The 27,714-nt window shown below is 36.6% G+C and overlaps 1 protein-coding gene across 1 annotated transcript; it reads left to right on the top strand.

The window, feature by feature from the left end:
• Positions 1-7,161: 7,161 nt before the first annotated feature.
• On the top strand, positions 7,162-9,405 carry LOC131662231 (uncharacterized). The gene is made up of 2 exons (XM_058931960.1): positions 7,162-8,491; positions 8,675-9,405. Exons 1-2 carry the CDS (start codon positions 7,162-7,164, stop codon positions 9,403-9,405), a joined length of 2,061 nt encoding a protein of 686 aa, XP_058787943.1.
• The last annotated feature ends 18,309 nt before the right edge of the window (positions 9,406-27,714 follow it).

Consider the following 27,714-nt stretch of genomic DNA (forward strand, 5'->3'; position numbering starts at 1 on the left):
TCCCACCACATTTTTATACTCAAGCTCATCCAAGTATCAACAACTCAAGATCTAAGTGGATGCACACTATCCTAAACAACAACCCTCAAATTAGGGTTTTGACCTTTTCAAAGTAAAATCAAGTTCTAAGACCTAAAATGGAACCCTTGGTCTCTCATATGCCTCAAAGGATCCTCATGCCAAGTTGCAAGCTCTGATTCATAAGATTGCTCAGTCAAAAGTTCAAATGGTCAACAGTCGACCAGTTTGACCTAAAAGTCAACTGTGGTCAAAGTACATTCAAAACTCCTGATTTTTTGTCAACGTCCTTATTTTGAAGTATCATTCACCGTTTGATACAGGATTGATCATGGTTCATCAAGGAAAGATAATAAATCAACAAATTCAAAAGTTTCTAAATTAGGGTTTATAGGAGAAAGTCAACCTAACTTTGACTAACCATATCTCTTTCATACTTTATCATAAATTCCCCAACCAAAGCTCATCCTTAAGGAAATTTGATTCTTTAAAACTTTTATGTTGGGCCCAAGTTCAAGAAATGCTTCCGCATAAGAGATATGAGCCAAAACATTACAGGTCCTTCTAGAAGATCGCAAAAAAGCTGTATTTTGTCAGGAGCCATATCATCAAGATAAAATCTCCAAACGGAAAAAAGCTTCCAAAGTGGAATATAGAGGACATCTTAAGCTTTCCAAAAAGTCCTAGAATAGGACCATACCATAAAAATTGAGAGAGTTATGACTTGATGAAGTTGACCAATGTTGGAGAAAGTGCATGAAGTCAATAATGAGCAAAATTGAATTTCTTCCAAATGGGCTCATCCTTTTATGTTTGAAACTTGTTTCTAATATTGTCCAAGACCCTGATCCCATTCATACATTATTCTTCATCTATTTTATTTTTTTATTTTTTTATTTCATTAAAAGACAAATTTAATTAAATAAATAATGGGAAATATGGAGGATATGCATGGTCTTATTTTTCCAATCAATTTTGGGTGTATATTCAGAGGTAAATGCAAAGAATTTCGTTTGCCATTGATTGAGAGATATTGAATGCAAAAATAGACAATTTTCATTAAATTTTAAATCAAATCTCAAATCTTCCAATCACTTGGATTTGATTCAAGTTTGTTATCCTAATTCATCCCACTATATTTACATAACACGTTCAAGGCATAAGAGGACGAATTTTGGAGAGATATCACTAGGGTTTGCAACTTCAAGAATTTCAAGAAAGTTGGAAAATTTGCATAAGACATTCCAAGCATCCTCAGTCGATATTAATCATCCCATCGGCCTCCCAAGGTAAAAAAAAGAAGGTTTGAGTCCTCCACCATGTTTGAATGTGCTTAAAGATTCGTATAGCATGATCTTCATAGTTGCATATCTTTCTAATTCTTGTATCTCATGAATTGTTGCGTTTAAATAAGATATGATCGCATGTATAAGTTTCTGACAATGCATAGAGGAGAATAGAACCATTGGCCGTGAGTTTTAGTGCAGGATACGAGTTTTGCCATTGTTAGGGCACCAAAGCTCCAAGCTTCGGAACCATGGCTACGGCGTGTTTTAGGTCACGATAATCACACCATCAAGACCGCAAGGCTCCACTTATATGATCTGGCCACTTTTTGTTCGGGTTTAACGTTAATTTTGTAGGTATGGAGATTTGCAGAAATTGCTACGGAAATATCGTAGCTAAATTGAAGGGAATTTGCGGCCGTTTCGCAGCAAAAGAGGGCGTGGAATGAAGAAGATGATGAATAGGGAATTGGACCTTTTGAGCAGAGGTGTTACGCTACTATTGGCCAGTCAACAAAATACAGATTCTCTCTCCACTCATCATTGGTTTGTGCGCGGGTGTGTGGGACCCAGTTTGACTCATTGCCAGTCAGACTTGTTTCTTTCTCTTTTATATTAATTTGTTTGGTTAAATGACATGTTAAATGTGTAGCTCAGGTGGTAACAGTGAAGAGTAGGCAACTAAGAGGTCTTGGGATCAAATCCCAGCATCCTCTTTTTATTTTTTAACGAAATCTCCTACAGATCAAGTGTGTATAAGTCACGCGCCTTTACCATGTACCTCCACGTGAGATCTGTTGGATCTTCAAGAGACTCAATCCAAGGGCCCAAACACGCAGCTTCACCATGCATCCTCCTTAATCCAAGTCCCTTCTTCTTTATTTTATTTATTTTATTTTATTTGTATTTACCTTGTTATTTATTTTATTTTATTTTCCTTTTAATTTATTTCTTTTAAATTTTTTTTTTATAATAATGTTATATAACTATTTATTTTATGTAATTCGAAGATTCGATTTTTTCTTCATAACATAAAATTAATTGATTTATAATAAAAAAGGTTTTTTACTAATGATTATTTTAGGGTAATAATTTAATATTTTTATGTTTAAAACCCTGATTTTTGTTTTAATTATTTCATTTCATCATGATCACTAATCACTGCTATTGGTAGGTGTTATCCACTAACGCATTTTTTAAGCCTTACAAACCCTTTAGGTCACAATAAGTTTTCTTGAATAAACCTGTTAGGTTCAGGGGTATGGTTTGTAAAATTTTTAGGGTTTATAGATATTTAATCAATTAAGGTTTGTAGATCATTCATACACTAAAAATTCTTTTCTTTTGTGCAAATTTTCAGGGTTACCCCAGTATCCTTCGGTTACGCGCCGTCAAATCAAAAAGCTAAGTTCTAATCCTTTTATGATATAAATGTCATTTTACCCTTTTTTTAATTTTTGCCTTATAGGTTAAATTAGGGTTTATTTTCAATGCCAAGGAATTCCTCATACACTCACCCCTATTATTTCCTGTTTAATTCTAAGATGTTCAGAGTCAATCGAAGGTTCGAGGAAGATCAAGGCTCAAGATAAAGATAATTAATTTAATTATTCATATTTCTTATTTTCTGCTTTAATTCTCCCATCCCCGCAGGTGTTTATTGTAATAGCGTAGGAACTTTTATTTTCCTGCCTTTAATTTCTGCAATTTTAAACTGCGTGGTTAGTAACCCTAGGGAGTGCAAGACTATTAACTGAATATAGATCACTAACTTACAAGATAAATATCATCGAAGTTAACCACGTGATTGTTGCACCCACACACCTTTAGGGTAATCCCTCTTGTTGCCTTTGTTGTCTTGTTGCCTTATTAATTTTGTTGCCTAAAAATAGTCAAGTCCCTCGATTCCGAGGATACCTAAAGCAAATGTTGCCTTCAAAGTTATTGAAACTCCCTCGAAGCTGCCTCAGTAAAATGTGATGATTGTCCCAATTGCTAAGGTATCCTCGCATGATGCCTAAAAAATTTAATGACTATTATATCCTTCCCTTAGACTACCTGCCCTCTTTATGGCATGGGACAGTCTTGTGGCAAACGATTATTCTCGATAACCCTTAAACATCCAATTGAAAGACTTCCTGCCCTCTCATGGTATGGATAGACCCTTTCGCCTGAAAGGCTAAAAGAACGATTTTAAAACTTAGGGTAGTTGCTATTAATTGCTTGCTCTTTTTCAAATTTAAATTTAAATCTATCTTTCCCACTCTTTTCAAATACTTTCAAAACAAGGCTACGCTTATTTACAAGCTAAAGTTCTTAACGAATCTTTTTCTATTCACACCCTACTTTTCAAACAATTCAAACATTTTGAAAACAAAGTGAGCTTAGCAATTAAGAGCCCATGGATAACCATGGATGCAAAGGGTGCCTTACACCTTCCCTTTGTATAACTTACCCCCCGAACTCAAAATCATTAAAAGGTCTTTTTCTGTTCTTTTAGCCTTTCTTATTGGATAAAATAAAAGTTGGTGGCGACTCATGCTATCCGCACATTTCAAATAAAGTCAGTTCACCGTATTACAACACAGTTCATGGAGGCGTTGGCTAACATCACCAGGGGTCAAGAGGATTTGTGAGTTCTTGTCGAGAACTCTAGGCGAACTGAGAATGACGGACAGCATCATGGTTTGTTTGATGATGTGTCAAGCCGTATTGATGATCACCATGACGAGAATGAGTTCAGGCGCCCTAATTATGTGCCTTATAACCCTTTCAACCAGAATCAGGATTTCCCTCCACTACCTCCGTCTCGTCTTCTTGGAGGAAGAGGTCATCATAATCGGGGAAATCAAAACCTTGATTTGGAGGACTTTGATCAGTTGTCAAGTCATAATGCTGAGGGTGCGCATGAGGAAGTTGAAAGGTATCGTCTGATTGAGGAACGTCTCAGAGTTGTTGAAGGCAAAGGGGTGTTAGGTATGTGTAGCAACCTGCCCTAAAAATTAAGATTTAGAGTCGCCACCTATTCTACCAAGGCGAATAGGAAACCTTACGCAGTTAAGAGATCGGGGTAAGATTATTATAATCAGGTCGAGGGAAGGTGTTAGGCACCCTCAACCCTTTCCTAAGGTTTTGTCTAAGGTAAAGGTTTTATGGCTAAAATTTAGAGGTTTAATAGCTAAGGAAATGAATAGGGCGAAAATTGAGATTTGAAAGTGAATTGAAATTATAGGGGGGAGACTCGCCTTCTTACCAAGTGCCTACGTATCTCCTTATGGAGAATCAGAGTCAACGTAGTTCGGGCTCAGGGTTGTACGTCTTTGAATTGATTATGAAGGTGTTTGAAGGCTTTTTGAATGGCCTATCGTAGTTTTGAATTTGATTTGAAAGGCATTTTGAGTTGCCTGATTGAAAAAAGGATGAAAATCCGTAGTATCGCGGTTTAGTGTGTTTTAGATGTTTGGGCGTACAACCCTAATTTAATATGTCACCGTTAGATGCGATGATCAATAGATTTGATCAGTATAGCTAACGGATTAATGGGGCATTGCTTGTTACTCTGATCGATAGATTCGATCGTCGCGGGCAGCAAATTGAATGTATTTTAAATCTTGTAATTTTATTATTTATCATTTTATTATTTTATCTCTCGTCTAATGCGACTAATAGCTTTAGTCGGGTCGAGGAGAGAACTAATGTTACTGTTTTCTTTGTTGCCAAATAGGCAATGGGATTGGACAAATCCTAATATCTTAATAGACTTTTCTAGGGTTATGAGTTTAAAACAATTAAAAATTAATTAAATCCATTAAGTCGAAATAATCGAATAATCGGGAGAAATCCTAAACCCTTAGTCTAATCCTAATTTATACTTAACCCTAAAATAAATTAACTAATTAAATTAAATTAAATATAATTTATTACTATCCAATCTAAATAATTAAATCAAAATAAACATAAAAATATGTTTATAGAAACCTGGCTGCGATTGTAGGAGACTGGATTGAGTGTTTATGGTATGCACCTTTATCTTCCTGGGCATTAGATCTGAATTGGTGTGATCTTGTGGTGAGATGGAGGGTGTACGATGTGTTGGGATGAAGATGCATGCACTGGATCCGTAAACATACATTGCCAAAGAAAAACAGGAAAATACATGTGGGACGCTGGGATCGAACCCAGGTCCCTTTGGTCCAAGCTTAACTTCAAGCCAAGCGCGCTGCATTCAGTTGGTGTTCGATTAATAATTCCAAACAATGATATATGAAAACACATGAACAAATTCAGAAAAAAATGACGCGCGTGTGGACTATTCCTCTTCGTCTACGCCGTGGCTTCTTCTTCAAATTCTGCAGAAACTCCACACTCATACACCACGGAAAATAAAGGAAAACGAATCACATGGTTCGATTACATCCAAAGGAGCTCAATTGCAGAATTGCAACAGTGACGCTGCGGAAATTCGATTGTGTCATGTGCAGGGTTCACCGGTGGGAAGGAGATCTTGTGTCGTGAGATCGGAAGTGATGCGGAGACCTTCTGACGTTGACGGTGGCGCGATTTGAAGGAGGTCTCGCGGTTGAAAGGTGGTTCGCGTGAAGCAAGGGGCGGCGCTCATGGCTTGGTTTTGTGGATCTGGACACGGCTGAATCAGAGGGAGTGTCGCGGCCGCTAGATCGTGGGAGGGATCCGACGGCAAGTGATTGAGGGCGGAGACGTGTCGGCGTCGTGTTGCTTGCAGTGGCTCCGATAGGAATTTCTGTCCTCCCTCCTCTTTGATACTTTGAATCCTCTTTCTCTTTTAACCCCAACAGTGTGTGAATGGCTTTTTTTTTCTGCTGTTTGTGTAAGTTTTGGAATTGGTTTTGTACAAGGGTAAAGGGAATTGGTGATGACGAACAGTGTCTTTTTGGAAAGACATTTAATTTCTCAATCTCCTGGAATAAGCTATTCGTGAGAGAGTTTTTGTCATTGGTTCGTTCCTGTGTGGGTTAGGATTAGTGTATGTACATGAAGAAATTAATCTCCAAAATTGTATCGGCTCCCCTATTTGTTAGAAAATATTTCTATTTATATTAGTCAAATTAGGGTATTTCTACACCTAATGGACCTATTGCCCAACTAACTTAATAATTAAAATAATTCTAATAATAATAATATTTAAATTAATACTAATAGTTCTAATAATGTGTAATTAATAAAACCTAATTAAAGATGATAAACCTAATTAATTAAAACCTAATACTAATCCTAATACTACCTAATATTACTCATAATATTAATAAAAATTAATAATGCTAAAATGCTAATAGTCAGCCATGATAAAAATAATAATCAAGACGAATGTCAGTAAAACCCAAAATACCCCAAAAATGATAAAACCCTTGTAATAATTGGGCCCAATGTTTGGGTCCTAAATACCTGTCAATTACGCCCTTGTTTTAACTCAACCTGATTTATAAGAGAGCGGGTTTGACAATAGAAATATCAAACCCTATGGCTCTTAATTTTGATTCTTGATGGGTTAAGAGACGTAGATCTGATCGGGCAAATTTTGGGGTATGACAGTATGGATATCAATGACTTGGGATTGGTGCCAGGCGTGAGGATTCCGCCAAAGTTCAAGGTTCCAACTTTTGACAAGTATAATGGGGCGACCTACCCAATGACACACGTCAAAGCATATTACCGGAAGATGTCTGTGTATTCCGAAGAGGAGGGTTTTCTGATGCACTTCTTCTAGGATAGTCTTGCTGGGGCTTCCTTGGAGTGGTATGTTCAACTTTAGCACACTCATATCCATTCGTGGAGAGATCTTGTCGAGGCTTTCATTAAGCACTATCAGTACAATGTTGATATGGCGCCCAATAGGACTCAGCTGCAGAGTTTGGCTCAGGGTTCTAAAGATTCGTTTAAAGAGTACACCCAAAGGTGGCGTGAGTTAGCCGCGAGAGTTCAGCCGCCAATGAATGAGCGTGAGATGATCGACATGTTCACGAGTACCTTACCTGGACATTACTATCTGGCTTGCAGCACGTCTGCAAATTTTGCTGAGATGGTTAGATGTGGTGAGCGTGTCGAAATGGGCTTGAAGATGGGAAAGATACAGTTGGGTGGTGTTGCTAGTGGAAAGAAATCGTCAGAGGGTTATACCAGAAAGAAAGAAGGAAACACGGATGCTGTGTATGGGCGAAGTGGCCAAGGAAGAGGTAATTCTCAAGTCAATGTTGTTACCATTCCTGTGCCGCAGCAACAACAGCAACAGGGGAAGCACCCTCAATATCAGAATAACCAGTATCGGCAGAGAAGGGATAGAAAGATTGATCCGATTCTCATGACATATGCCCAGGTGTTGCAACATTTGCTCAAGATTGAGAAGATCACTTTGAGAGATGCTCTGAATGCTCCGGATTGTCAGTCTCCGAACTATAATGCGAATGCGCGGTGTGCTTTCCATTCTGGTGCTGCTGGACATGATACAGAGAGGTGTATTGCATTGAAGAATAAAGTCCAAGACTTGTTGGATCAAAAGATTATTCAATTCACTCCGACACCCAACATTGTCAATAATCCGATGCCAACTCATGGAGGTGTGAATGCCATTGAGAGTGAAGAGATAAATGTTATATCCGATGTGGGCTGTTTGATTTTTCCTCTTGTGTCTGTGAAACAGCATCTGATTAATAGCGGCATCTTCCCGGGATGTGGTGTGGATTGCATGAATTGCAAGAGTCAACTTGAAGGCTGCTTTGATTTGAAGAGAATGGTTCAGAGATTGATGGGCGAAGGTCCCCTCCAGTTCTATAGAAGAAAGAAAGACGTGAAGGTTGCGAATGACGAGGTGATGGTAATTGACATTGCATATGATCCTGTGGTCTCTTTCAGTATTCAAGTGCCTATTCAGATACCTGTCAGTATCCCATATGAGGAACAACCAGCGGCGTTGATGATTACCGTGCCAGGACCAGCTCCATATGAGAGTGAGAAGGTCATTCCTTGGCACTACGGTTCAGACGTGTATTATTACGGTATGAAGAAAGAGGATGGGCCATCTAAAGAGTTGTTTGTGGAGGCCGCAGTTACAAACACTAATAATTTTGCTGGTACTGGTAAAATCACTCGTAGTGGTAGGGTGTTCTCCCCTCAGCTTGTACAAAACAATGCAGATGCTTTGGCTAAGGCCAAAGGCAAACAAGTGGTGACTGATGTCTAGAATTCTCCGATTCAGAATGGGACGCTTGACAATGCTTTGCCTTCCAAGGATGTGGAAGAATTGTTGAGAATCATCAAGAAGTCTGATTACAAAGTTGTTGATCAGTTGGGTCAAACCCAATCAAAGATTTCCATCTTGCAATTGTTGATGTGTTCAGAAGGTCATAGAGATGCTCTCTTAAGAATTCTGAATGGCGCCTACGTACCGCAGGAAATATCTGTGAATCAGTTAGAGGCGGTGGCCAATAATATTTCAGCTGGAAATGGTTTGGGGTTTACTGATCGTGATCTTCCTCTAGAAGGGAGAAACCATAACAAGGCGTTGCATATTTCGATGGAGTGTAAGGGAACGACTTTGTCCCGTGTTTTGGTTGATACAGGTTCCTCCTTGAATGTGCTTCCCAAATCGGCTCTCATGAGAATTGACTATACTGGTGTTGAGTTGAGGCCTAGTGAGTTGGTGGTGCGCGTCTTTGACTGTTCAAGGAGGTCTGTGTTCGGAGAGGTAGATCTGCCAATTCAAGTTGGTCCTCAGATCTTTACCACAACTTTTTATGTGATGGATATTCAACCTGCTTACTGTTGTTTATTGGGACGACCCTGGATTCACAAAGCTGGTGCTGTGACATCCACTCTTCATCAAAAGTTGAAGTATCCAATTGATGGTAAAGTGGTGACGGTTTGTGGTGAGGAGGATTACATTGTGAGTCACTTGTCTTCTTCCCGATACGTAGAGATCGAAGGTGAAATACATGAGACGCCGTTTCAAGCATTCGAGGCCGTAAATGCTGTGAGAACTCCTCTTTATGAGATAACGAAGCCAGAAATGGTCATGTCTTCCTTGAAAGACGCACAAGTTGTTGTTGAGACTGGAAAGGTGGAAGGCTAGGGGCAAGTAATTGACGGTGCGTCCCAAATTTGACAAGAATGGTCTTGGTTTTAGTCCTGGAAAGCAGATTGCATCGCCAAAGCCTAGTATCCTCAGCCCAATCAAGTTTGTGAGTGGTGGTGTCATTCAAAACGGTCAGGTTAATGCCATTATCAATGGTGAAGAGGTGGATAGTGACTGTGATTTTGATAGCTAGATCCGTCCAAGTGCTCCTGGAGAGAAGATCAACAACTAGACAATCAAAGAAGTTATTCAAGTCACACAGGCTCAGGAGTAGACTTCTTGTTTTTACTTTTCTTATCATGCCATAATTCCTACGCTCTGCCCAAGGCGTAGTGAATCATTTGTAGGGCCATGCAGTTCGCATTTTCAAAGTTAATCATAAAATAAAATGACGTTTTTGCATTCAAATGTTTTGCTCTTTGTCTTTCTTTTTAACTTTTTTCCTTTAAATGGCAATGCTTTTGCACACACTTGCACACAGCTTAATAAAAAACTAAAATAAAAGCATCAATCATGCATATGTTCCACCACCACTAAAATAAAAAGCTAATCCTAATTGTGTTGTGCGGCGTTTTTTTAAGGACTATGTGCTCTGCTTTTACCGAGTATTTTTCATGTCCTTTAAGTGAATTGTGATCTGCTCTAATGTTGGATTGATATTAGAGATAGGGTATTTGGATTGTTCTGTAAGTTCCATATGTGTGCATTCACAAACCTGTAGGTGTTGAATGCTGTGTGATCTCCAAAGCTGTTAAGCAAGGAGATTATTTTGTCCTCATAAGCTTTTAAGCATTGAGGATTGAGTGTATTGGAAGAGTGTCTTCTATTGTTATTGTTTGAGTTATTTTGTCACAGGTGTCATACCCCAATTTTTGGACCTAAGATACCACCTCATATCATTTGCATATGCATCATTTGCATCTCTAACAAATTGCATAGCTTGTGTTTGCTACTTGTGACTCAGCAGGGTTTAATCAAGAAACCACTCATCAGTACAAGTAACAATCAACTAGGGTTTTGTTCTCCCTTCATCTCAAATGAATCATCTTCATCAACAATCAACATTTGGTCCTCAGAGATTCATTTCAACAAGCTCAGCAGCTTTGAATCAATCAGATTAGGGTTTTGACTGAAGACAGTATACTCCTGACTTTTGCTCAGGATTTGACCTAATGACTTGGGACATGACCTCAACATCCCAAGTACACCATTTTAGCCTAATCCATTGGATCATAACATCTCCTACACAAAGATTGATCAGACAAATCCTCAGATCAGAGTTTTGAACTATCAGGGACTGAAATCAGGGATCACATTTGGGAAACCCTAAAAACCCCCAGGAAGTCAATCAAAGGTTTCAATCATCCTCAAATAATCCCTATGACAATATCCAATGGAGATTACATCTCAATTCAAGATCCACAGTCATCAATTTCATCTGGTCGACAATTAGGGTTTTTGACCTAATTCACTGAATAACTGACTTTTTAATCAGGACATGGTGTCACAACTCAAACCATGGCTCAATATCCTCTAATGCTTCAATGTGATCCATTCATACCATTCATTTGATGAGGATAGCCTGTTTCATTGAAAACTCCAGAAACGCGATTCGTCTGAAAAAGTCAACTGTACAAGATCACCATTGACTTTTGGGGAATTTTGGTCAACCATGACTTTTGAAGTTTTTAATCATCAATATATGATATGAGAAGTCATTTGATCAAGAAAAATCAAGAAAATCAATCAAGAATCAAAAAGTCAAAAGTTTGACTTTCATACTTAGAAAAATTTCTAAGTGTTTTTCAAGGGTTTTTTCCAAACTTTGAAAGGGAATAACTCAAAATTTCACCTACAAACTGAAAAAAACTTCCAACATGAAAGTTGTAGATTTTGATCCAATGAACAACTTTGTCACATATAATTTTTTTTCATAAGATCAACCATTTAAGAGATATGGAGCATCAAAGTTGGTATCTTATGAAAATTTCACTTAAAACTTCATTTTTCTCAAAGTTCATGGATCTTTTTCACCCACTTCCTTAAGGATCTTGAAGAAACTTTCAACTAGGGTTTTGAAGTGTGTAATATGAGCTTTCCAAAATGTCCAAGAGCATGAAAAAATATGGAGTGTAGCCATGGTTTTGAATTTTGACATTAGTGAACTTTTCACTTGAAATTACATGCCATTTTCACTAAGTTATGAACCAATTTGCCAAATGATCCAAGTAATGATGCATAGAAGCAATAATTGGTAGATATTTTCTGATTTGAGATCAGAATGGAAGAGGATAAGAAGCTTGAGAAATAACCATGGTTAAGTCACTTTTAACCTTTTGCATTTAATGTGAAAGATTCCATTTTATCTCTTAAGCCAAATCATCATTCTTGATCAACTTGCAAGAGCTTTGTATTCAGAAACTTTGGCCTATAAATAGAGGTGCAAATCACTCTTCAATTCACACCAAAACCTCACAATTATAGGTTTTCTCTCTTCTTTCTTGAATTACAAGTTTCATAGTTTTCAAAGAGGTAGAAAACTCAACCTCCAAATCATTGAAGTTATGGCCAAAGTGATGGTTCTAACAACTCATAAACATCATATGGGATGTGTTTGAACCACTCACACACCCCAAATCACCCCAAAACTCAGATTCACTTTTCAACCTCCATATGAACATCAAATGAGCCTTATCATGCCAAAATCCACACAAGCTCATTTCTGTCCAAACTAATGCTTCAAACACATTCCATATATCATATATGAGCTATACCGATCATCATCCATGACCTGAAACACCTCCATCATCAGATTCGATCCTCACTCCAAGCAACTGCAGATCGGGTCCCATGACTATGCTCAGATGAATTCAATTTGTTCCAGACATCCAGACACCTTCCATAATCATCATAGAAGCTATTCAGATTGATACAAAGCATCTGTAACACCTCCAGATCAAAATCCAATTCTCAGTTTGGCCGTTTTTGAGGTAAGTGCACTTGAACTTCAAACTCTACTCTCCACGCATCATAAATGAAATATGAACATACCATCTCATTTCTGCACACATGAGGATCATTAACCCTCAATCAATTGCATCATAATTTGCACATACACGATTTCACGATCAAATTCAGTTTTAGGGTTCTTCATGTTCATGCGAAAATTGACCCCCTTAGAGTGAAAATAAATGAAATTAAAGGCCATCATCATGTTCCTCGTGAAAAACCGAGTGAGATAGACCCTTTGATTAATCAAAACAACACAGTTTTGAAGATTTTTGAAAATCAGTTGAAGGTGTGTTCTTGGCGCCAGTTTTGGTTTGGAAATTTCAAATGCTAAGTTTAAAATATAATTCAATAGAAGCATGTATATTACAAGCTGCGCGCGCAGCTCAGTTGGCAAGTGTTTTGAGTTGTGAGAGAGAGGGCGTGGGTTCAAACCCTAGTGGAGACAAAACCAATTTTTTACCACTTGTTTTCTTTCATTTTTTAACAAACTTCATCAATTAATTTAACCAATCAAAATTCATTATTTTTTCTTCATTTTTTACACACTTCTTATTTAATATACCTATTTTGACAATATCAAAAAAAATCATCAAAAAATATTTATTTAATATGTTTTTATTTAGGTTTAAAATGACTTATTTTTAAGTATTTTTAATACTTTAAATATTGTTTTTTTCATTTAATTTTTTTAACCTAATCACTTGTAAATATTTTTTGTGATCAAACCATAATCATTTAGGTCTTAATTAAGCATTAAAACTTGTTTTAACTTAATTAAGTTGACTTTTGTCAAAATCAAATCGTTTTAAAACAAGCGATCGCGATTCTTTTCAAAAAAACGATAAACCATTTCTTTTTGATTCTCAAAGAAAACTTTTGATTAAATCTTTTTAATTGATCAATTGATTTTCAAAACGAAGTGGGGCCTCTCGAATATTAGAGAGTGTAAGTCCCATTTCATTTCTTTTCTTACAGTTTTCAAAACATTTTTTAAAAAAAACAATAAAACTTCTTCAAAATAAACAATTTTCAAACAATTTTCAAATCATTTTCAAAGCAACAAAACTCCAAAGAAACAAAACTTTTCAATATACCATGGGCCTCCATGTAGGTATAAGTCCCGAGCCCTTTCGTACATACCCATTCCAGTACATGAAATTAGGTATTTCATTGTAAGCCTTTTTGTACATACACCTTTTGTACATATCTCAATCTGTTTTTTAACTTTGAATAACAAACCAAAAATGAAGGTTTCTTTAAATCTTCCCAAAAAATATCATGGGCCTCCATGTAGGTATAAGTCCCAAGCCCTTTTAAATACCTGTTTACATAGCTTTGAATAAACTCAAGTGGACTTCTCCCCGAGTGTGAGTCCCGAGCCCTGTGTATACAAATGGATCATGCTTACAGGTATATTTCCTTCATAAACTCCATTATATACACACACTTTGTCATATATATAATTGTTCATATTTGTTCATGTACTTGTTCATACTTGTTCATGTTTGTTCATATGTGTGATATGTGTGCTTTTTCAACTTAGTACAACACTAGGTTCCCCATAGCCTCCTATTGGGCTTCGTGCAAAGAATCTCCACTAGTTTAGGTTAGGACATAGAGTATGGTTTCCCGGTGAAATCGCTCTAAGAGCTCAGACCAACTATACCATGCCTCCCCTTGGGCTTTGTACAAACGAGTGACCCTCCCATAGCCTCCTCTTGGGCTTACAATGCAAGGACCCTGGATTGTCCCTCCCATAGCCTCCTCTTGGGCTTACAATGCAAGGACCCTCGGATAGCCTCCTCTTGGGCTTCGTACAAGGACCCACGGGCTTCTTATAAGCATCCCCCAATATCCAAAACCAAATACCCTAGGAGATTAGACATTTTTCATCTCTATGCTAGGAGTATCTCTTATATATCATCACAAACAATCAATCAATCAAACTTTTTTGCCACAAGTCTGGCTAATCAATCAAACTTTTTGCCACAAGTCTGGCTAATCAATCAAACTGTTTTACCACCGTACTGGATGATTAATCAAAGTTTTTGTCACAAGGCTGACTTCATTGAAACTTTTGCCACAAGGCTGGCTGATTAATCAAAACTTTTTGTCACAAGGCTGACTTCATTGAAAGTTTTTGCCACAAGGCTGGTTAAACACAAAAACATCTTTATCATTCTAAGCACCCTAAGTGGCATGGCCCCGGGCTTATAATGAAAAGATTTTCAAACAAATCAAACAGATGTATGTGATGATATAGATTAGATACATCTAGCATTTAGACGACATTTGTCTATTTTCCTTTGCTTCCACTAGCATAAGTGGGAACTACGATTGCTCTGACTTTCTCAACATCCCTTTGAGAATACGTAGGCACAAGGTCGATCCTTGGCGAGCAAAACAAAACAAAAAAAACCACTCAAACCTTAGCACCCGTAGACCCCGAGCTACAGATGCTCTGATTCCCTCTAAGGGATATGTATGCAGAGGATCGCGATGATCTTTGCGAGCATAATCAAACAAACACCTTAGGTCCCACCAATTTCACAACAGAACCTCCACCGTAACATGGAATAAAAAACAATAAAGAACCCTGTAGAGTACTACAGATACGTTGGGTGCTAATACCTTCCCTTCGTATAACCAACCCTCTTACCCAAGATCTCCCCCCACTTTTAGGTTATTGCAGCTTTTTTCCTTTTCCTCCTTTTGAAATAATAAAAAGTTTGGTCGAAATAAAAGAAAAATCATTTTTATGAGCACTCGAGCCCAAAGAAGGCATCAGGTGTCTCATCCCACAAAAAAGAGGAACAAAACGGTTTTTCGCCCGCGACAGTAACCATCTTCCTTTAAATTCCAAATCTTCGAAGGACATTCTTCTCAAACGAAATCTTCAGCTAACAATGGTATATGTGTATATTCATTCATATGCATTTGATGATGGATCCTGGTGATGTTTGGATCGTTGGTGGACATATTTCCCATTGTGCGGAAATTGTGTCGGTGGGCCGTATCTCGATGAGGCGTAGATCGGTTAGGTGGATTGATTCCACGGATTATTGGTACCACATGCATAGTGTCAGTCGGTCATGTGCATCTTGGTCATAACATGATTAAGTTGATTTTTTGTGTTTTGTTTGGTGTTGTATTTGTTGTGATGGATGAATGATACTGAATATCTGAATATATGCCAAATTGGGTGAATAATATATTATGATGTTTTATTGCTTATGATTGCATAACATTGATTAAATGAGAATGAGAATCACCCTTACTTGTTGACATTTTTTCAGATTTGAGAAGTAGCGGCATTAGTGCTCGGTGAGGATGACTCGTAGAGTTTATCCGTTTATGTTGGGTCGTGTCGGTCATGCTCTGATCTTGCCCTTGGGAACGATAGTTATAGAGTTTTATGAGATTACTCTAACTTATTTGGTGTTGAATTATAATTCTATTGGTTGTGTTAACGATGTTTTGTATTCCGCTGTGATAAACATGATTATGTTTTTGGTAAATTGTTTTCCTAATAAAGCATGACTTTGACATTAGTTGGTTTATTTTGTTTTAAATAATTGTGGCACCCTTGTGAATATGTTTTTACTCTGATTTATTCTATTAATTTCTGCGGGGTTTAGAAGGGTGTTACAATAGTGGTATCGGAGCAGGTCGGTCCGGCCAAGTTGTCGAGTCAATTGAACCGTGTGACAGTTTAATACTGTCGGTATATTATCCCTTGGTATGTGACATGTGAGTGAATCACTGTCGGTACTTGTTAGTTTTGTTGTAGGAGTTGGTTTGAGCGAAGTGGGGGAGAAGCTTTGCTTCTCGGAAAAGGTTCAGTTGTAAGTTTGCAAAGAGGATTGTTGTCGTGATGTTTCATGAATTGAACTTTGGCAATGAAATGTATTGTTCAAGTTATAAGAAGTTGGGAAGCGAAGAGATATGATAAGGGGATGTTAAGAATGTGATTGATTTGAAGAGGATGAGTTTTGGAGCGGAATTTTCGTAAGCAAAACGCAGGAAAATTGCTGAATCGTTATGAAATTTCGAAAATTCATAACTGGAGTTCTGGACATCCAATTTGAGTTCCGTTTGAAGCGTCGGAAAGCTAACGAGATGAACTTTGTTATAAAAATGGTCGCAGCAGCTGTAACATATTTAATTGTGACAGGATAATGTTGGAAAGAGGTGAAGTTGCAGTTACACTTGTTCTTAGAACTAGACTGTTTGTTGGTACTGCACGGGATGTTAGTGTCATAGTTGAACGAATGGAAGAAATAATTGAAAGGTTTGTCTCTTGGACGTGTTGTTAGTATGTAGAAGTTGGTTCAAAGTGATGCTAATGGTAAGAGTGCAAACGTTATCGAAGTGATGTTGTTGCGAACCGGCGAGAGTATGGACTCATGAATTCGTATCAGTCGAATTTGAGATGTGCGTAGATTACGGACGGTGAATTGATTGAGAATGATGAATTATTCCAATGGAAATGATAGTTGACGGATTTATTCTGTAGATGGTATGTCTTGAGTAAATGGGGCATAACTTTTTACTTGTGATTCAGATTGAAGCGATTCTGGACTTTTTGGGAAGCTTACAAAATTCCCTGCAGTTTGCATATAAGATTTGTCACTGGGAAGTTTGTGAAGAGGGAGAGAAGTGCGTTGTAATATTGGGTCTGATGCTTACTTTTTGGAAAATTCTGCATATGAGAATTCTGAACTAGTCCCATTGCAAGGATGATAACGTTTTACTCGTAACTCGGATTTGGGCAATTCTTGATGTTTTGGAATCTACACGAATTTCCCTTTATTTTGGAATATAATTTTGTGCTTGGGAGGTCTGTATTAGAAGAGATAATTGAGTTTGAAGTTGGGAGATTCTTGCTGAAAATTGAAAAGGTGAAGAAGAATGTAAACTATTGATAAGTAATGAAATATTGGTATTTGTAAGAATGCGACGGCATCGAAAAATGCATAGAGATGCAATTTATGTAGAATGCGAATGATTATAGTGACGATGTTATGAGATGGTAATGTTGAGAGGAGAAGGAACTCAAGAGAGATCGCGATAATAATGTTGAGTTATGAATTGAATGAGGCCAATTGTGAAACTGGGTGGATTATAAAGGTTCTGAGAATAAAAGAAAGACGATTGGTTGGTTAGCGTGGTTGAAATTCTTAACTTGGATGAAAGTTGCAATTGGAGCGAACCGAATCGGACGGTACTTGATGTAGTAGCAATTCCCGATGTTAGAAGGATGTTTAATCGATAATTGTGTGGTGCTACGAGCGTGTATAAGAATGTGTATTGGATTTTTGAATGTTTTTGTATCATTGGCGAGTTTGGAATTGAGGAAACTAAGAAGACTTTGGTAGGCCTTAGAGAATTGGCGAAACATTATGCTTATGGACTTTAGGCACAAGTTGAAGTACGCTATTGTCGTTGGGTAATGATTATTTATGCCACTGTTATGGTTATCGGCTGTCTATTAGCAAATTGAGGAACTGATCACCCTTAATCTAGTGTTGATAGTAGACGGAATCATAATTGATGGATAGATGCGTCATGACAACTAGTATAGTATGTACGTTGAATTGGTGGAAGTCAAGTCGAGCGCTTGAGTATTATTTGATTTGTCAATGGTTGTTTTTAAAGAATTGTGTGTGTTGTTATATGATGTGTTGTTGGTAGCCTTGTGGATTGAATCCTAGATTATGGAATGCATTGTGAATTGTGGCCTTTTGGCAAATAAATGCATTTTCTAAATTAAAGGTAAATGCATGTTAATTGTGAATGAGTTCGTTGCAGTTTGGCGTAATTGATGGGAATGTATGTGGATTGTATATGATAGTATGAGATGAATGCATGAATATATACTGTGAATATGTATGCATTTGGAGAGTGTCTTGAATCACTTTGCATGTGAAGCATCATGATGTACACTCTTGTGATGTGTGATTCTAATGAGAATCCGTTGTAACATCGTGTGCCCATGTGGGGTGTGAGCGATGATTACAAATGATTGTGTGCCCGTGTGGGGTGTGAGCAATCGGATTGTGTGCCGTGTGGGGTGTGAGCAATGGGTGAACATCATATGCTCGACAATGAGTTACATTAAGTAACGAACGATGGTTCCAATAAGTTCCTGAGTGAACTTGAGATGGTTGAGTCGGTACCGCATTGCATTTGCATAGAGTCGTGAGTCGGTCTCTATGATTCGCATTTTTCATCTTTGTATTCGTGCATTGAGGAATGAACACGAATATGTATGGTTATGTTGAATGTTCCGAGATGTTGTCTTACGGATCTAAGTTTGAAGTATTCGGTAACTACGAGAGCGTAGAATACCTATTGGAACAGAACTTTCGAAGAGTTAAGCCGAAAATCTTTATTACGTCGGTTTTGGTGATTGAAAGTTGGAGTAAACTTGGAAGAGTTAATACTTTACAAAGTAATCAGAGTGCGCAGCGAATGCATGGTGTAGTGCAGTTGTTCATACGTGAGCAGAAAAGTGATGTTGGTAGGTGGGTTGTGTTGATGTCGTGTTTAAGTTGTGTGTTCTTATGTTGTTGTGTTCTAGATCTTAAACCGCAAAATTCCTAAGTTGGTCACTCTTCGTGTTGTGATGTTAAGTTGTAAAATGTGTTACTTGAGTGGCATGTGTGTTGTTTTCGCCATTGATGTTATGAATTGTTGCATCATACATGGGGTTGCCTTTCGAAGATGATAGTTGATTAGTCGGATGGAATAAGTAGTTTGAGTAGTTGAATCGAATAAATTTTCGAGGACGAAAATATTCTAAGTGGGGGAGAGTTGTAACACCCCAAATTCTAGAATAATTATTTATTTAATTATTTTAGCGTGAATCTATGAGTCATTGTGAAGTATTGAAATGTGATGATATGTTGAGACCTTATTATGGTTTGTGATGACCTGTGATGTTGAAGATTATGATGACTTATGTGATGTCTTGGTGATTCATGTAATGTCGTGGTGATTTGCCTGATGCTTAGGTGTATTGATGAATTTTGGTGTATTTTAGAATAGTTAAAATAATAAGTGGAATTATTTTAATTAGTAAAATAAAACAATTTCAGTGTTAGAGAGATTAAGGGCAAGAGTGGTCATTGGTAAAGAGTAAGTGAGGGAAATATGGGAAGACCATATTAGGGGTCCTAGGGGTAAAAAGAGAAAAGAGGGAATCATTCTGTACGATCAAAGTTTTGAGAAGAGGCAGAGGGAGAGAGATATGGCACGAAGAACATGGAGGAATACGTAGAGAGAACGCGAAGAGAAATAGAATCCAACCGTGAATCGAGGTAAGGGGGACTCTTCCGGTTAATTTCTATTATGTGATTATGGGTAATAGGATGGATTGACGTATGATTCGATTCGATTGGGTATATTGGGATTTGGTATTGTTAGGTATGTTATGATTTGGGATAATTGATGAATTTGTATAGATTGTTGGTTATTGACGTGTTGTTTTGATGTATAATAATGTGTGACGATGAAGTCGATATTTGTACGACTGTATATGATGTTTGGAATCGTTTTTGGGTGAAAAGGATGTGAAATCGCAGAGTCTGAACGCAGACCCGTAATTCTGCAAAATCGCCAGGTCGCGCCGCGAACCTCTTTTTACGCTGCGCGTTGGGCAGAATTCCAAGAAGTTGTGATACGCTCAGGTCGCGCCGCGTCCATGTGTTGGCGCCGCGAAGGCATAACTTTGTATCGTTCCGCGCCGCGAACCTGGTTGGCGCCGCGTGCTGTTAGTGACAGAACATTTCTTTAAAAATGCGTAACTTTCAAACTGTAGGTCCGTTTTTAGTGTCGTTTTGGGCGTTGTGCAAGTAAATGTTTTATATGATGAATGATGAATGAAGGCAGTGGCCGACTTTATTTCTATAAAGCTTGATTTAATTACTTGATGAAAATTGACATTGTGTGCATATGAGATAGGTGTGACAATGTATTTGATGTGATGACGAGTTGGTTGTGATTATTATTAATGTGATGATTATATGTTATATGTGGACACGTATGATTGAATGTAACATTGTGTGCATATATTCTTGAATATGACAGTGTGTTGATGTGGTGATAGATTTGTTGTGGCTATTATCATGATTGTTGTGATAATATGACGGTGATGATTGAACGATATATTTGATGTAAATATATGTGAATAATTGAATGACTGTGCAGCGTGTACATACTTATTCGGTGATGAAAATGGTGAGTTATGATGAGACGATGCGGTGCATCGGATCGGTGATGTTTTAAGTATGGTTGTTATACCCCAAAATTTGCCCACATATTTTTCAAGAAAACTCCAATCTGAAAATTAAGGGTCTCATATAATCATGGATTTTTATTTCAACAAATATCCTGACATATGAAATACTTAGTTTTTAGAATTTTTCTTATACAGTAATTTGGCTTGCAGTTGAATTTATTCTTACGCAAACACCAAATACTGTGTATTACTTCACACATGCTATTTATTTATTTACAGATAAATGGTACTGACACAATTGGTACAGAGTTAAATCTTTTTGCAGGCGCAGAATCAGGAAACTCAGACTGTACTGGTAACAAGTAGATTATTATTATCTTTTGTTTCCCACTAATTTTTGTACTATATTCCATTATTTGCAAAAATCTTTTCAAATCTCTTTTTCAAAAATCAAATCTCTCCTTTTTCCAACACTATCATACACTTTCTTTCAAATCTTACTTCCACTCAAATTTTCCTTTTGTACGGAATCACATCATTCCCCAACGTCTCTTTCCTTCTTTCCATTCTATAAATACCTCTCATTTTCTTCCATAAAATCTCACATCAAATTCCAACTCGTCTTTCAAATATCTCATATCTATTTTCTCTTCTTCCCTGACAAGAATGGCAAAGTGGATAGAGACACTGTTTCTTACAGTCATCACCATTGCTACGGTGATCATGACTTTCTTCTGCCTGCATAGTCCTGAAGAGTGTGGACCTGCAATGGTTGCACTCCCAATCATCTACATGTTATTGTTCATAGCATGGGTCATTAATCGTCATTCTTAAAATTTGCCGTATTTCTTATTTCTTAAATGTACCGTTTATTCGTCGTACTGTTCAATATAGTATGTGATATTTGTACTGTCAGTATTAAATGTTGTACTATTTGTCATAATATTGCTTAATTACTAAGATAATATTTTGTGTGTTTTCTGCCAGTCAAATATTCCTATTTCTGTGCATTAAATGATTTTCAGGGTTATTATCGGTAATTTTGCCCGCATACTGTAAATATTAGTTATTTATTATGTCTGTGTTTTTCTAACAAGTCATGTAAATAAACTTTCATTTTTCACATAAAACAAAAACAAAAAAACAACAAAAAAGAAAATTAACTTTGACTGTTGATTTTTCACTCTAACTGCTACATCAATACCTGAACAGTCAGTTGACAGCCAAACTGTTGGCAGTACAATTCTCAGTGTTTTGTACCATCAATCAAATCAATCTTTCACAATTCAAAATTCCAAGATTTTTGTTCTAGAAGTCTTCTGAATATCACGCGATTAGCAGAGACTCAACACTGCGCAAAAATCAGGTACGCTTAACTGTCTCCTACATAAACAGTCCCTGACTAGGGTTTTTCTTGTTTTTACAGGAGCAACAAGTTTTTGAGAGCTCAAATGGATTTCATACACATCCATATATCTCAAAGTACCATCATACAAATTTTCAAACTTCAATTCACTCAGACGCACCGTCAGCAGCTCAAACAGTCAACAGACGACCCGTTTGACCAAAAAAGTCAACAGACAGTCAAAAATGAAATTTTTTGTCAAAGTCCATATTTTGTCAAAGGATTCATCATTTGATCATTGGATGATCATAATTCATCAAGGAAAGATCAAAAATCAACAAAACTCTAAGATTCAAAATTAGGGTTTTTGCCTGAAAAGTCAACTCAACTTTGACTGATCATAACTCTCTCATCCTTCATCCAAAAAATTCAAACCAAAGCTTGTTTTGAAGGAAATTCAATTATCTTTCAAATGCCATTGATCCCATGGTCATTGGATTCACCATTTGAAAAATATGATCAAAGACATTACAGGTCATTTTCAAAGTCAACAAAAAGACACTTTTTTCAAAAGGACACACAAGGAGCTTCAAAAATCATTTTGACATGAGACCAAAGGCATTGGTTAGAGGACTCTTTGAGGTTTCCAAAAAGTGCAAGATCTCCTTCATATGACAAAAATTGAAGGATTTACACCTTGTTGAAGTTGGCTAAATTTTGGGAAAATACATGAAATCAACATTGTTCAAAATGGCATTTTTTTCCAAATGGGGCCAAGTTTTCAGCATTCAAACATCATTTCCATGTTACTATGGGCCTCCCACGACCAAGACTAAGCCCATACCTTTTTTTATCCATTTTTGCATGATTTTATCTTACTTTAAGATTAAAATTAAAAGGAAAATGCATGGATAAATGGTAGCTTACAAATCAAGCATGACTCACCCCAAAGAATCTTCATCTTTCTGCAGAGAAGTAAAGGGCAAGGCAGGTGCATTGAAGGCAAGGTGACTTGGTCAAGAATTCAAGCTTTTTTAATATTAAAGAATGCAAGATTTCAACAAAGGCAACTAGCTACATATTAGCTTCAATTCTAAGCACACATGGCTTATAAATAAGCTATCTTAGTTCAGCAACAGAGAGAGAGACGAGTTCAGAAGCATCCATAAGCATATAGCATACTTGTAACCACTTGTAATTTTCAAAGAAACTTGAAATTCGAATTTTAAGTTTCAGTCCATTTCAATATAAAATAAACATTCAAACATCATCTCTGAGCTACACTGAAACAATTCCAATCATTTCCAAGTCCTAAACTTCACTGAATCGAGCTATATAAAGCCACGGTTTGTTCAAACTAAAACCAACTTATATCTCATAACTCACGCATATTTAACAAGATGTAGATGCATAATTGTGTTTGGTTTGAAGCTCTGGTCGTTTCTGGAGCTTCAATTGGACTTTAATGGCTGTTTGTAGCATATACCATTTTAGGGTTTGCTTAGTTCAAAATTAGGGTTCTTCATTAGGGCCAAAATTAAGCAAAATTAAGGACATGGTTAAGTTCAGCGGAACAAGACGAATCAAATGGTGTAACGTAAGCCATGTGCCTCAATTTCTGGACCACCTGATTTCATTTAATGGCTCATCCAACGCACCAGATCATGCGTGCATACCATACTCCCTCAATCAAACCACACAGGATCAGTATCCTTTTATTTTCTATTTTATTTTAATTTCTTTGTTAAATTAATTAAAAATAGTTTTAAAAATCCAAAAAATACACAAAAAATATTTTTAGACTTCTAAAATAATATATTATTTTCTGAAATAAAAATATTTTATTTTTCTTCAAAATTTCAATATTTTGTATAATTAATTAGTATATATTTATATATTTGCTTTTTAATTATTCTAACCAATCAAAAAATCATAAAAAAAATTGTTCTTAATGTTAAAAATTATTTATATATTATAAACTAATTTTGTACATATTTTGAATAATTTTATCTTTAAGTTTTAATTATTTGTATAATTATTTGCATAATTATGTTTTAATTAACTTAAATCAATTTCAAATCAATTTCAAAAATTCCAAAAAAATTAGTTTTGTTTTAAAATTAATTGATAAATATTTTGTACATATTTTAAACTTAATTTCTAGGTTTAAATCTATTTTCATCTTTTTTCTTCATTTTAATTTAATTAATCATGCATTAATTATAATTAAAACCAATCATAAAAAATCCAAAAAACATGCCTTTTATTTTTCTTGCAATTTAAAATTCCTAGATAAATGTATAGGATGTCAAATTCATGTAAATAGGCTAGTTTACGTTTCCTGCACAATCGATGTAATAGCGTAGATTTACTTTCCGCACTTTACATTTCCGCACTTTAATTTCCAGCAAATATAAACTGCGTGTATGTCAAAGATAAAATTGAACCGTTAGATCACTAACTTCAAAGATAAATATCTGAATCCAATCACAATCACACTTGCACCTCTTAAGGTAATCCCTTCTCATTCCTTTCAAAATCAAAGTCAAAATTCCACTGTTTTGAGTACAAAATCGAACCTTGCTTTTATATCCGGTGAAAGGATAGATTTTTAAAGGAAATAGGATAAAGACCTTACAACTCAGGGTAGACCTCCTAGTTTGCTTGCTCAAATCAAAACAAACAAAATTCTCATACACTGATGATTTTTCAAAACTTTCAAAAAAGACAATACTTTGTATACATCCAAACACGGGTTATTACAAAGTTAACGTTCTTTTCAAAACATCTTTCGAAAGATAAACAAGCATTTTGTATACATCCACACACGGATCATTACAAAATTCAAATTACAAAGGTATTTGAAACCACATATGAGCAATTTCAGAGCAATTGAAAAGTGATCGAAAAACAAGTGAGCTAAGCAAACTTAAGAGCCCATGGATAACCATGGATACAAAGGGTGCTAACACCTTCCCTTTGTATAACCTACCCCCTTACCCAGAATTTCTTAAAGGTCTTTTTTCTGTTTCTTTTATAAACCTTTCCTTAATTGGATAAAATAAAAGGTCGGTGGCGACTCTGTGAATTTTCAAAAATGCGAAAGCATTAAGCGACAAAAAAGAGTCAGTTCACGTATCTCTACAGATCAGAGGTATGGCCCGGTATTAAAAAAAAATCGGAGGTCCACAATGGTATATGTGTACATTCATTCATATGCATTTGATGATGGATCCCGGTGATGTTTGGATCGTTGGTGGACATATTTCCCATTGTGCGGAAATTGTGTCGGTGGGCCGTATCTCGATGAGGCGTAGATCGGTTAGGTGGATTGATTCCACGGATTATTGGTACCACATGCATAGTGTCAGTCGGTCATGTGCATCTTGGTCATAACATGATTAAGTTGATTTTTTGTGTTTTGTTTGGTGTTGTATTTGTTGTGATGGATGAATGATACTGAATATCTGAATATATGCCAAATTGGGTGAATAATATATTATAATGTTTTATTGCTTATGATTGCATAACATTGATTAATTGAGAATGAGACTCACCCTTACTTGTTGACATTTTTCAGATTTGAGAAGTAGCGGCATTAGTGCTCGGTGAGGATGACTCGTAGAGTTTATCCGTTTATGTTGGGTCGTGTCGGTCATGCTCTGATCTTGCCCTTGGGAACGATAGTTATAGAGTTTTATGAGATTACTCTAACTTATTTGGTGTTGAATTATAATTCTACTGGTTGTGTTAACGATGCTTTGTATTCTGCTGTGATAAACATGATTATGTTTTTGGTAAATCGTTTTCCTAATAAAGCATGACTTTGACATTAGTTGGTTTATTTTGTTTTAAATAATTGTGGCACCCTTGTGAATATGTTTTTACTCTGATTTATTCTATTAATTTCTGCGGGGATTAGAAGGGTGTTACAATAGTGGTATCAGAGCAGGTCGGTCCGTCCGGCCAAGTTGTCGAGTCAATTGAACCGTGTGACAGTTTAATACTGTCGGTATATTATCCCTTGGTATGTGACATGTGAGTGAATCACTGTCGGTACTTGTTAGTTTTGTTGTAGGAGTTGGTTTGAGCGAAGTGGGGGAGAAGCTTTGCTTCTCGGAAAAGGTTCAGTTGTAAGTTTGCAAAGAGGATTGTTGTCGTGATGTTTCATGAATTGAACTTTGGCAATGAAATGTATTGTTCAAGTTATAAGAAGTTGGGAAGCAAAGAGATATGATAAGGGGATGTTAAGAATGTGATTGATTTGAAGAGGATGAGTTTTGGAGCGGAATTTTCGTAAGCAAAACGCAGGAAAATTGCTGAATCGTTATGAAATTTCAAAAATTCATAACTGGAGTTCTGGACATCCAATTTGAGTTCCGTTTGAAGCGTCGGAAAGCTAACGAGATGAACTTTGTTATAAAAATGGTCGCAGCAGCTGTAACATATTTAATTGTGACAGGATAATGTTGGAAAGAGGTGAAGTTGCAGTTACACTTGTTCTTAGAACTAGACTGTTTGTTGGTACTGCACGGGATGTTAGTGTCATAGTGGAACGAATGGAAGAAATAATTGAAAGGTTTGTCTCTTGGACGTGTTGTTAGTATGTAGAAGTTGGTTTAAAGTGATGCTAATGGTAAGAGTGCAAACGTTATCGAAGTGATGTTGTTGCGAACCGGCGAGAGTATGGACTCATGAATTCGTATCAGTCGAATTTGAGATGTGCATAGATTACGGACGGTGAATTGACTGAGAATGAGTAATTATTCCAATGGAAATGATAGTTGACGGATTTATTCTGTAGATGGTATGTCTTGAGTAAAAGGGGCATAACTTTTTACTTGTGATTCAGATTGAAGCGATTCTGGACTTTTTGGGAAGCTTACAAAATTCCCTACAGTTTGCATATAAGATTTGTCACTGGGAAGTTTGTGAAGAGGGAGAGAAGTGCGTTGTAATATTGGGTCTGATGCTTACTTTTTGGAAAATTCTGCATATGAGAATTCTGAACCAGTCCCATTGCAAGGATGATAACGTTTTACTCGTAACTCGGATTTGGGCAATTCTTGATGTTTTGGAATCTACACGAATTTCCCTTTATTTTGGAATATAATTTTGTGCTTGGGAGGTCTGTATTAGAAGAGATAATTGAGTTTGAAGTTGGGTGATTCTTGCTGAAAATTGAAAAGGTGAAGAAGAATGTAAACTATTGATAAGTAATGAAATATTGGTATTTGTAAGAATGCGACGGTATCGAAAAATGCATAGAGATGCAATTTATGTAGAATGCGAATGATTATAGTGATGATGTTATGAGATGGTAATGTTGAGAGGAGAAGGAACTCAAGAGAGATCGCGATAATAATGTTGAGTTATGAATTGAATGAGGCCAATTGTGAAACTGGGTGGATTATAAAGGTTCTGAGAATAAAAGAAAGACGATTGGTTGGTTAGCGTGGTTGAAATTCTTAACTTGGATGAAAGTTGCAATTGGAGCGAACCGAATCGGACGGTACTTGATGTAGTAGCAATTCCCGATGTTAGAGGATGTTTAATCGATAATTGTGTGGTGCTACGAGCGTGTATAAGAATGTGTATTGGATTTTTGAATGTTTTTGTATCATTGGCGAGTTTGGAATTGAGGAAACTAAGAAGACTTTGGTAGGCCTTAGAGAATTGGCGAAACATTATGCTTATGGACTTTGGG

This window comes from Vicia villosa, linkage group LG1 (genome assembly GCF_029867415.1).
Source record: "Vicia villosa cultivar HV-30 ecotype Madison, WI linkage group LG1, Vvil1.0, whole genome shotgun sequence".
Taxonomy (NCBI): domain Eukaryota; kingdom Viridiplantae; phylum Streptophyta; class Magnoliopsida; order Fabales; family Fabaceae; genus Vicia; species Vicia villosa.

What these genes read in the sequence shown, in the direction of transcription:
- LOC131662231 (XM_058931960.1), top strand. Translation starts at nt 7,162, where the DNA reads ATGGCGCCCAATAGGACTCAGCTGCAGAGTTTGGCTCAGGGTTCTAAA. An exon ending in TGCTTTGGCTAAGGCCAAAG is followed by an intron (nt 8,492 to 8,674) that starts GCAAACAAGTGG and finishes TGATGTGTTCAG; the next exon opens with AAGGTCATAGAGATGCTCTC.